This window comes from Mustela erminea, chromosome 1, assembly GCF_009829155.1.
Source record: "Mustela erminea isolate mMusErm1 chromosome 1, mMusErm1.Pri, whole genome shotgun sequence".
NCBI classification, from domain to species: Eukaryota; Metazoa; Chordata; class Mammalia; order Carnivora; family Mustelidae; genus Mustela; species Mustela erminea.
The window spans coordinates 139,194,860-139,207,141 of NC_045614.1; the positions used below are offsets into that span (position 1 = coordinate 139,194,860).

The 12,282-nt window shown below is 43.9% G+C and overlaps 1 protein-coding gene across 2 annotated transcripts in view; it reads right to left on the reverse strand.

The window, feature by feature from the left end:
- The window catches only part of KCNAB1 (potassium voltage-gated channel subfamily A member regulatory beta subunit 1), a 389,892-nt gene that overhangs the window by 251,434 nt on the left and 126,176 nt on the right, over window positions 1–12,282 (reverse strand). The window contains exon 1 of one of the 2 annotated variants that reach the window (XM_032344012.1): window positions 1,416–2,041. The exons of the other annotated variant lie outside the window; for it this stretch is intronic. Coding sequence (XP_032199903.1) covers window positions 1,416–1,636 — 221 coding nt within the window. The 5' untranslated portion in view covers window positions 1,637–2,041. Of the gene's footprint in view, window positions 1–1,415; window positions 2,042–12,282 lie in introns of those variants that run through there. 2 annotated transcript variants of the gene reach the window in all.

The window sequence follows — 12,282 nt, forward strand, 5'->3', positions numbered from 1 at the left end:
GTGCAGAGCAGCTCAGTGTCTGTGGGGCAGGGCTGGGCACGGGCCACACAAGCAGCCGTCCAAAATGCCAGTGCACCGGAGACTGCAGCCTCGGTTAGCAAACTGTCCTTGTAGGGCCCCACTCACCACCATGGCAATACTGGGGAAAGCAGAGTTGCCTGAAGTCAGGCTGCTAACATCCTACTGCAGTTGGGGCAAAAAGCTTTAGGTACCCCCTCCCCCCCCCAATCCACACCCATGGCTTGCTTTCTTAATGGCTCAGAAATATATCAAAACAAGAGTGTTCTGTGCCTTTGCAATGAGAAGCCCTCCTGTAACTTCACAAAGAAACTTTCACAAGAGTAACTTTTATAGAAATTGATTTAAATACCTCTTTCAGAAGCCCCACATGGGAGGTCTCAGGTGTGCATTATTTTAATCACATTGAGTTCTTTCCATCCTAAAACTGGGTTCCTAACAAAAATTACATTAATAACAATAATTACATTATTTCCAATGTAAATAATTGACAAAAATCCTATCTGCACACTAGAATAACCAAAGCCTTTTGGAAGATGCGCAACTTGCTTCTCTCCTCTACATCTGTAAAGACTTTGAGACAAAAGTGCAGTAGGTTTAAAGAAATAAAGCCAGGAAGGCTGAGCGCAAAGCAGATAGAATGAGATGGCAGAAGTCACCTAACTGAATAATGAAATTTTCTACTTATCAAATTTAAGTCATTCTTTATTAAGGAGGACATTAACTATTACCAGGAAGGTTGCCAACTACGGAAAACAACCTAGAGGAAGAGGGAGCTCAAAATGTATGAGGAAACTCACATTAAAACAATTAACTTTTTCTTCCTAGTTCACAAGAAGTTCTCCATTTTATTTCAAGTAGTAATTTGGATTCAAAGACATCAGTGTTCAATGTAATTTACCTTAATGGGCGTTTCTTCCTGCAACAAAACTTCCTTAAGGGCTTGCATAGCATTTGTTGTCTTGGTCTTTTGAAAGATAAATCAGTATGCAGTACTAGATGGGAAACTAATTTGAGTAGTAAAATCACAGAAACTACAGTCTATGCCATAAAATAGGACCATCACACTGGCAGTTGAAAAACTACCCTGATCTCAATACAGCTTCCAGCAGTTGTGTACCTCTGTGCAGACAGGAATTCATACAGACCCTAAGGTGTTCCCAGCACCTGAGAATGTACAAAATAGGCTGCCTTAAAAAAAAAAAAATACTATACACTCACAGCACAGCCACTTCGGGCTTCCCCTCTCCTAAGGAGCTTTTTTCAAGACACAGGAGAATTCTAAATTAGGCAACCGGCCCGTGGCTAAGTCACACTTCTCAAAACCCATGAACTGCCCCCCACTGCCCCTGTATAGCACACAAAAAGCCCGGGGAGAGGGAATCTGACATCCATACCTATATTTCATGCCAGTCTGCTTTGCGGTGGACTCTTTGAGAGAAATGTGATGCTGAGGGGTGAAGGTCCCCAGGCTGCGCGCGATGATAGCAACCGTGCGGAATTTGGCCCGGGCTGCGTTCACCACATTGGGGGCGGTCGAGCTCTGCTTGCTCAGAAGTCGGTCCTCACCATTCCGGCTCTTCAAATTGTGCTCTGTGCAGGCTATGGAGACTTGCATTGCTTCCCCGGGCAGCGCGCGGTCCCTCTCAGAACCCCAGAACACAGGCAGTCACGGGAGGCTGAGCAGCTGGGGGGGTTTCTGCTGTCTTTTAACCCCTCCTTGCTCCCCCCTCCCCTTTCCTGGGGATGCCGTCAGAGGAGTCCTCGCGGCCGACTTCAGAGCCCGGCCAGTGGCAGGAGCGACTGCGGTGCCCAACAGAGTCCCGGGCCCCCAAAGAAGTAAACAGCCAGCCCCGAAGTTGTCACAGCAGCTGGAGTGCGGATCAGGCTCGCCAGTCTTCCCGGGCAGTCACCTCGGCGAATCAGCCAGCCAAATCCATGCAGTCGGGAGGCTTCTGCAGACGCCGAAAGCGGAGCGCTCACACTGACTGCACGCAGCCCTGCCCCAGCCGGTGCACCGTGTCTGAATGCGGGCTCGCCTCTGGGCGATGGCTCAAATCCACGCAGGCATACCGCAAGATGCGCCGCCAGAACCCTCTGGACCACAGGCAGGATAGGATGCTTGACTGGTACGCGGAGCCTCCAAGAAGCAGCTAATGGCAAGCTGATCCCTGGGGACCAGCGGTCTCCAGCCCCTCCGGCTGTCAGCTCCCTCCCCGCCCCACTCCCGGAGGTGTCCGGGACTCGTCAAGACCCCTCCCCACTCATTTTCAGGTGAAAAGCCCTGCGCGCACAGCCCGCACTGGCACCGGTTTGCAGCTGCACGGAGGAGCAGGCTGGTAGAGCTCCTCGCCTTTGTGCGACTGGTAGGCAAGGATCACTTTCACCAGACTCTGCCTGTAACAGAATCGGGAGGGCAGCTCGTAGAAGGGGGGCTGGAGGGGGCTCTGCCCAGACTCACACCAAATCCCGCTGCAGCACAACAGTTGGAACTGGGGGAGGGCAGAGTGGGGGTGCTCCTGCCACAGAACACGCCAGTGAATTAACACGTGAATACTCTGCGACTGGCTTCCTAAAACGCTACTTGAAATCCCTGTTATTAGCCTTGTCAGAGTTCATTTCCCCTTTGCTGTTATTCCTTGAGACGCTAAGTTTGAAGTTTCCAGAGAAAACACGGTGCAGAGTTTTTCGAGTCAAGACAGCTAACTTGCTGGAAAATCTATTCTGGGTCTCAGAGGAGGACCAAGGATAGGGGAAGAGACAGCTATTGGGCACGAGCCAGAGCGCGGGCTACGCTAGGTAAGCGCAGGGGCACGTCACAACCCAGAAGGTCCAGGCCAGGTGTCTGGAACCATGTACAGTGCCCGCCCGTCATCTGGGGCCAGCTGGTGCTGACAAACACTAATCCCTGGTCAGGGCTGGGCAGCAAAACACCCCTCTTGACTTTGAACCCCCATGAGGCAGAAACACTGTGTGGTTCAGTGTCAGGTGCCCAGCAACTGCTCAAGAAATGTGATTGAACACAGCAAAGCACCAATGGGCCGGTAACGCTTGGTCTCTCCATTTGAAATACACAGAAGCCAGACCCCTTTTGTAGATGTACTTACAATAAAAGCGTGGCTTCTGCAAAATCAGTTTTCTAACTGTGGTTTCCAATAGACATTGCTGCCAGGCAAAAAGGAACAGTGCTTCAATCAACAATATCTGTGAGCACCATCTCCGTACTAGGCAATAGAAATACAGGAGGAAATGATGCACTGTCCCTCTCCTCAAGGAACTGGCAATGTGTGGGAAGGACAAGGCACTCAGTCTTAAAGGGGCTAATTAACAAGTCAGAGGTGCATCGGTGCTCCAATGAGTGGTTCAGACACTAAATGTGCTAGTGTTAAGCAGGAGAGGAATTGAAGAAGGCTAGAGAAGGTTCTTGGATTCATTCCCCACATTTCTATGGAGTCCCTAACAGATACTGGTCTCCGTTTGTTGCTGGGCTACAAAGTCGGCTTAGGCAAAGGCTGGACCTCAAGGAGCTCAAAGTATGCCCAGGCAGCCCTCATCAAGGAGTAGGACTTCACCTGAGGCGTGTATCTGATGAACAGGAGAGGGGAAAGGTCGTCTTCCCAGGGGTTGGCAAGTGTGGGGAGAACACACTTTCTGGCTGTAGCTCTGTGTTTAAAAAAAAAAAAAAAAAAGCAGATCTGACCACTTCTTTCCAGCTAAATTAGGTCATAGGAATGAAAAATTTTCAGTAGAATATGAGCTTATTTTGGATTCTACTCCAGAGATGAATCTCAACATTTTCTAACCTGTATTCCACATTGTGGAAGCTCATCCTTGACCCTTCATGACCTTCCCACTCTTGATTTTAGAAAATAAGTCTACTACCTACTGTTCAGTGGTTGAGAAATAACTTTCAGAGGGGGGTGAGGGTTGCGGAAAGGGACAAATGAGGCCTTCTTCTTACCCTGGGCTCCCAGGAGGGAGTTCTTGAAGATGTCTGTGTTCCCTGGAATAAACAGCAGTGGGCAGAGAGGAAGCAGATCATTAGAACCTTCATGTTTTCACACGAAGCTGGCTCATCGAAGATGATCAATGTGTATCAAGAAAAGAGTCAAAATAAGAAGAGGAAGAAGTGGGAGGAATCCAAAGGAACAGCTCAGAGAAAGGGAAATAAAGCAGCCTGGTAGGCAAGACAGAGCGTGGTGATCACCACAGGCCCAGGGGGTCCGGAGCTTCCCTGGGCACTGGCTAAGGGGAAAGGCGGCTAGGGGCTGACCTGAGTCTGCCAATTTCACAGGGGTGGGGAAGCAGAGGGGGGCGTGCAAATCAGCACACTGTTAGCCGAGATGGCTTTCAGGCTTCTCTGAAAGCATAACCCGAACCAGACTGGGGATGCAGTTAACAGAACAAAACATGCGAGGCAGAGCACCTCTGAGTCACCGTTCTATCCCCCACAGGACCAAGCAGAGTGCCTTACACAGAGCAGGCCCTCACTGTATGAATAATTGAGAGAAGGAGACAGGAAGCAAAGGAAAGAAGGAGGAGGGAGGCAGGAAGGGAGATGTATGGGAAGATGCCAGATTCTTGGATAAACTGGATTCCTTAAAACGAAGAAAAAAGACAAGAAAAGAAAATCTTGCACGGTCTAGTTTTCACCCAGGCTGCTTCTTTCAAAGGAGCAAGTCATTGTCCCACATTCACATCTGCACCTCTCGTGTACTGACAAGGGTCTGCCTTCAGCCCGGCTCTAAAAGAACGGAAGAATGGACCAGAGGCAGGCTTGACCGAGCAAGCCCCTTTCGTGCGGCCTGCCGTGGGCCTTCTCTGATCCGATGCCGCACAGGCTCTGACAGCCTGCTGGAAGCTCGGGGACTCACTCAGCTGCGCTCACCCTTCCCAGCATCAATGGAGCGACAGTCCTCAGGTGTCCAGGAATCGACTCATGGTTGGGTCATGCCCAATAAATTTGTGCTAACAGGCTACATGCTAATTAAGGTGGGAAATTAGATAGGAATCCTGTTATTGTCATACAGTAAGACTTGGAAGAGTTATTATTATTTCAGATTCAAGTAAGACCCACAGATGACGTATCAGTGGAGATGGAGATATAAATGTAGACAGAGATGTAGTAATGGGTGGAATTTTGTCCCCCACCCCCACCCCGATTCACATGTTGAAGTCCTTAGTCTCAGTAAGTACCTCAGAATGTGACTGGATTACGTGTATTACAGAAATGCAGGGAGACGGGGGTTAAAGAGGTAACTGAGGTAAAAGGAGGTCATTAAAGCAGGCCCTAATCAATAGGACTGGGGAGAAGAGGAGAGGAGGACGCTGGTACACATGGAAGGAAGATCCTGTGAAGACACAGGGGGAGGACAGCCATCTGCAAGCCAAGGAGAGAGGCTGCAGGAAAAATGGACTCTATGACTCCCCTCCCCGATCTTCGACTTCCAGTCCCCAGAGTCATGAGAGTATAAATGTCTATTGTTTCAGCCCCTCGATCTACAGTATTTCATCATGGCAGCAGTCCTCACACACCAGCACAGGTACAGATACTGTTCTTTATTTTAATACGTATCTTCTGGAACACTCTAAAGAAGGTGCTCCTGGAAGTCTTCATGAGACCACGGTGGTATCATTATTGTGCCCCTTCTACATCCTGAGCTGGTGTGAGAAATGTGCAGCAAAGAAGACCTCCAAATAGAACTCCTTTGTTCCTTTCGACAGTCGTAGAAGCCTCTATGTGCTAACTGTTGATACAGAAGGGTGGTGGTTTTCAAGGCGTTTCTAGTACTTTCCCTTATTCATTTTTGTTTGTTTTTAATTTATTTGAGAGAGAGTGTGTGTGCACACACAGGGGGAGAGGAAGAGAGAGAATCCCAAGCAGACTCCCTGCTGAGCACAGAGCCCAACACCGGGCTGGACCCCGCGACCCGGAGATCATGACCTGAGCCAAAATCAAGAGGCGGACACCTAAATGACTCAGCCACTTGGGCACCCCTCCCTCATTCTTAGTGATCTCATTCTGCCAGTTTTTCCTTGCAAGGGCTTGCTCTGTCCTGGGCCTTGTATAACCAGCAACCTCAGACAGGTCAGGAGGTGGTGGCCAGAGGCCTGCTGTAGCCAGCAAAGGCCTGGGTTCCAAACCCAGTTCTGTCCCCTTCCTGTGACCTCGGGTGTCATTATAAATCTCCATGCTGCTGTTCTCAGCTGACCGACAAGAGGGATGCCTGTAGATTCAGCAGGGTGCATTCACAGAGAGCTGTGGAGGTTATGAGATCGCAGAGTGCTGAACTGTCACTTACTCTGCAGTTTCACCTGGGTCTCAACTGGTCTCGATTCATTACCTGATATTTGGAATTCCTTGGCATTAACGTCAAATGATCATTGAGTCGCAGTGACAGAGCTGGTTAGAAACAGAGCACAGGCTACTGAACCCGCACCCTATCTTTTCATGCTCATTGTAGAATCTTCATGGCAATGCAGAAGGACTGTGGAGCGCCTGGTTAGTGGGAGCTGGGGATGAACCCTGCCTCTGCCATGCCCCTTCCTTCCTGCGCACCACGGAGCAGGACTCTCACCCTCCCTGTGCCTCGGCAGCCTCCCCAAAATGGCTCAAGAAGGTGCCTCTCTGGGTGGTTGTAGGAATTGCAGAGTAGGCACTTTTTAACTGCTAAGTCTCCATCTCAGTTTATTAAAAGCAGGGCAGTTAGGAAGTCAGTTTCTCCAACAGGCTCTACCAGGGGACCCCAGCAATTACTAACAGTGCTAAGACTTACACTGCATTTCCTGTATCCTAGGAACTCTCTATATATTATTATATATATATATTATTATATATATATTATATATTAATATATATATTATATTATATATATATATTATATTATTAACTCATTTAATCTGCACACAATCCCATGGGGAGGTAGTATGTTTTGACACCTACAGAGATGACAAAACATGAGACACAGAGAAGTGAAATAACTTGCCCAGGGTGACACAGGCAGGAAGCTGCAGAATTGGGGTTTACTTGAGGTGAGCCTGCCTCCAAGACCTGTTCTCAGTCCCTTTGCACACCGCTCCTCACTACAAGAACCTTGTAGGAGAAGGGCATTCAACAGTGCCATTTTATGAATATCATTTTTAAAAAGCCTTATTTTTATTATGAGGGAGAGGGTAAATTCAACATTAAAAGTCTCGACATTTCAGACAATTAAATCATCCGTGCTAGGTAGCTTTGAGGAATTCTTTCCATCAACCTTTTAAAATATTTCATAATACTTTATTCTTCTTGCTCAAGAAAACATGTTTTTCCAAATTACCTGGCACATGTCTGACTAACTCAATTTCCTACAAGTCAAGTCAAAACCAACGCTTTGTGCTGAGTCCACTTGGGATTTATGGCTTCTTTGCCATTGGAAATCAGAGCCAGCGGGGGCCAGGAAACATTCAATTATGCAGCCAGGCAAAACCAGATTCATTCAAAACAGAAAAGAATCTGCTACTATCTGAAGAATTTTAAACATGCAAGTGTACAGATGGCAATCCACTTTATGTGCTTATTATTATTTGCGGTTAAAAGAGAAATTGTTAGGATGAGAGTTTGCTATTTATCAGAAATTCTTAACATCTGGGTTTGAAGAAAAATTTATTATATTCTGACAAATTGAACCAGCCATCAAAGTAACAATGGGCCTACATTTGCATGGGCACAGGTCTTGGAATAACAGAGAAAGTAAAATTGAGAGGCCAAATTGGAAATATTTGAGCTCTGCTGAATAGAAGAAAATTCCAGATAGAGACGCTTCTGCTTCCCTGGAGGGAATTTCACCAGAGAACCTCTACTAGGAAACTCTGAGGACAAACTCAAGACAAATTTTTTCACACCACTGGCCACATGTCCAAAATGAAAACATAATTAGGACAGTTAAGCTTCTCAATTAACACTTGAACTATACCCATAGCCACTGATAAGATATTTCCTTAATTAGAAACTTATGACATATCAGATATATCAGCAAGATATCCTTATTTATCCTTCACTCTATATGTTCAACACAAGGTGTCATAACTACAGGAAGCAGGTATAGAAAAACAGGAAATTCACAATTCAGATTATTTTGCTCAGGCCTCTTCATGGTACATAAATTCTCAGAAACTCACCTAGAACCCGGACATAAAACTGGGGGGAAATGGGGACATGTGGTCAGTTTATTTATTTATCCTTACAAATGTCATTAATTCCTCTTCACTTAGTAACCATTGGTATGATTTCTGCCATTGCCTTATAATAGAATAGGTTGGTCAGAAATATTTGTCAGTCTAAGATATCGTTAAGCTTAAGATGCATTATTACTTTGTATACCACTAAAATAAAAACTATGGTCAATTGTTAGGACACAATGCTTTTTTTATCCCTTAAACTTTTTTATTTTAAAAGAGTCGTTTGACTTAGTTAGACTTCTGTGCCCAAAATTTCACTCTTGTATATGCATGAAAGGAAAAATATAAGAGAAATCAGTTAAGGTATTCCCCAAATGTATTCACATTCAGAATTTGATGCTTCTGGATATTTTACTCAGGCATCAACATCCACATCTTTCCACACAGTCATTCTGTGTGTTGGTAACATGCTAATTTTTCAGACACATACTCCTCAGAAACTGAATAGCCAAAACAATCTTAAGAAAGAAAAAATTTGTTAGTATCACAATTTCAGATTTTAAGATATACTACAAAGCTATAATAATCCAAACAGTGTGGTACTGGCACAAAAAAATAGACATAGAGGTCAATGGAATAGAATGAAGTCCAGGAGTAAACCCACGCTTATACGGTCAACCAATCTGTGAAAAACAAGGCAAAAATATGCAATGGGAAAAAGGTTTCTTTGACAAGCGGTGCTGGGAAAACTAGATAGCTACATGCAAAAGAAGGAAACTAAGCCATTTTCTTTCACCATATTCAAAAAATACTCAAAATGGGTTAAAAACCTAAGCTTGAGACCTGAAGTCATAAGGTTCCCAAGGGAAAGCATGGACAATCTCTTGGACATTGACTTTGGTTATATCTTTATGGATAGGTCTCCTGAGGCAAGGGAAATAAGAGCAAAATTAAACTGTTGGGACAATACCAAAATAAAAAGCTTCTATACAGCAAAGGAAACCACCAACAGAACAAAAGACAACCCACTGAATGATAGAAGATATTTACAAATAACATATCCAATAAAGGGTTAGTACCCAGAATATATAATGAACTTATACAACTCAACACACACACACACACACACACACACACACACACACACACACACACACACTAAATAATCCAATTAAAAATGGGCAGAGGACTTTAATAGACATTTTCCAGAAAAGACATAAAGATGACCAAGAGACATACGAAAAGATGCTCAACATCACTCATCATCAGGGAAATGCAAATTAAAGCCACAATGAAATCACTTTATACCTGTGAGAACCGCTAATATAAAAAACACAAGAAATAACAAGTGTTGGTGAGGATGTGGAGAAAAACGAAACACTCGTGCAGTTACAAATTGGTGTAGCTACTGTGGAAAATGTCTAGAGATTCCTCAGAAAACTTATAAATTGAATTACCATATGATCCAGTAACTCCACTACTAGGTATTTATCCAAAAAAATGAAAACAAGAATTTCCAAAGATATGTGCACCCCAGTGTTTATTGCAGCACTATTTACAATAGTGAAGATATGGAACCAACCCAAATGTCCACTGACTGATGAATGGATAAAGAGGTGGTATACATAAAAACTGGAATATTATTCAGCCATTAAAAGGAATTAAACCTTGCCATTTGCAACAATATGGATGGACCTAGAGAGTATAATACTAAGTGAAATAAGTCAGAGAAAGACAAATACTACTTCATATCACTTAAATGTGGAATTTTAAAAAAATGTACAAATGAAAAAAGAGGGGGAAAAGTAGACTCTTAAATACAGAGAGCTAGTAGTTGTCAGAGGGGAGATGGGTGAAATAAAGGGGATTTAGACTACACTTATCTTGAAGAGCACTAAGAAGGGAATAGAACTGTGGAATCATGAAACTAATAACACTGTATATTAATTATACCTAAATCAATGTATGCACACACGTGCACACACACACACACACTCAACTACTGTCTCTGGGATTTTTCTCCCAAGTTGTTGACCCCCACTCTGAAAGTTGTGATGAACACTCATAGGCACTGATGGCCACATCATGGCAGTTACCTAGCCAGTGCAATGGGAGATCATGTCACAATTTCACCAAAGAAAACCCATGTGCTGCAGAGAATTGGTGAACTATAATGATTTCTAAGATAGTATATTTCAAACTCTTATTTCACGGCCATTTAAATTGAAAATATTGTAGGAAGGAAGGGGAAAATTTTCAGCACCAGGCATTGTGTCAAAAGCTTCTCTAGTCACTATCTTATTCCAGAGGAAAGGGAGAAAAGAATCTGCCCTCATTAAACTTCTAAATTAATTGGACTTACAGAACCATTCATCTTCACCCTTGCAAAACTAAATCTAAATCACACTTCAGAAGGGCTTTCCACATAACGTCACCCTTACCCAATGGGGCTGAGAAAAATAAGCAACTTGAAGGTCTTTCTAAACATACATTAATGGGTTAAAACTTCCTTGTTTCAGTTCAAATGTGTTGGTCTTCTTAGGGTAAGAAAGCTATTGTCATTCTACCTCATATCTAATGTATCTTTATAAAAGATGTGTGCCCTCACTTCTTTGTTCCATTCATTTTCAAAACGGAGGTGTTGTAAAGAGCAGATCTTAGATCCTATGAGATTCCTTCTCATTTAAGTGCTTCCTTTTGACAGATTGCTGAAAGTTACTGTAGGAGACTCCTTAGGCTTTCATCACATTTAAAAATAAAACTCATCTGGGGGTTATAAGTATCAAGCTCTCTCTCTGTACTCTCTCAAGTACTATATTGTCTGAAGTTTTTACGATGCACACGTGTTACTCTTGCAAATAAAATACATTAAAAATTTTTTTCTACCATAACCGTATCACCACATCATCTAAAAATAAAGACGGATACATGAAAGCATGAAGGAAAAAGTCACATTAATTCAGACTTCCAATTTTTAACACTTTTGTCAATATCTGCTTGGTTTGCACATTTTTATTTTCCATGCATAGTTTCATGGTTGTTGTTATTAATGTTGCTGCTATTGTTTCAATTATGTGAAATTACCTCATGCCATCATTTTGGATTTGTTCCATGGTCTTTTCATTTTCTTACATTATCTGCCCATAGGTCAATTCTCTGTCATCATTATGCATTGATCACCATGTCAATAGGCATCTTTCATTGTCCAGTTGGTAACTTCTATATCCTGATGAAGCAAAGAGGTGAAGGACTCATCTCCCCACCTTACTCCACCCCGCCCCCCAGTAGAGCTCCCTTCCTGGTTGGGGAGTGTGCAGAAATTCATGAACTGCTAGCCACGTATCCTCTACATCAGAATGAGTGATCTAGCGGATACACACTCTAGAGGAAGAGATCCTGGAGGCCAGGGCCTTTAAAGAGACTATGGTAGTGTCGGAAAAGATTTGGGCATTAAGGACAGAGAAGAATCCAGGCAAGGAACGAAAGTAGGTGAGGGACGCTACGTGGGCAGAGGAAATATTTCTTAGCAAAGATGGGGAGGTTGAGGGGCCTCTTAGGGAACAATAAGCAAAGCACTCTGGATGGAACCTTATTTGAAAAAAGGATTTATGTGAGAAATGATGCAAATCAAATATGTATAAATTATCCAGAGTCTGCTGAGGACAGCCTGGAACGAAAGTCTCGTGAAGGCTCCTGGCTTAGGGCATTGCAGGGATGCTGAAGGTAGAACGCTTATCAAGGACTCAGCTCTGGGGTTAGGAGTATAAGCAGTGTTTTTGGAAGATCCCTCTGCAAGTCAACAGCATGGTCCAGTAGGAGACTGCTAGAATCAGCCGGCTGTTAAGGTAAACAAACCTTGCTGTCAAAAGAATGGTACATCTTCCTGCCAGTTCTAACAGACTATGGAAAAATGTTCAACAATGCACCGTGCACTCAAAAAAACAGTTCACAAAATAATATATACAGTATGAGCCTATTTTGACAGAAGCAAAAATTATCTACCTCTGCAGAGAAATCAAAGAATATACCCAATTTGGCATATTTAAGATACCCAAATATTATCAGTAGTTACGTACACATGCTAGAAGTATGGGTGATGTTTTA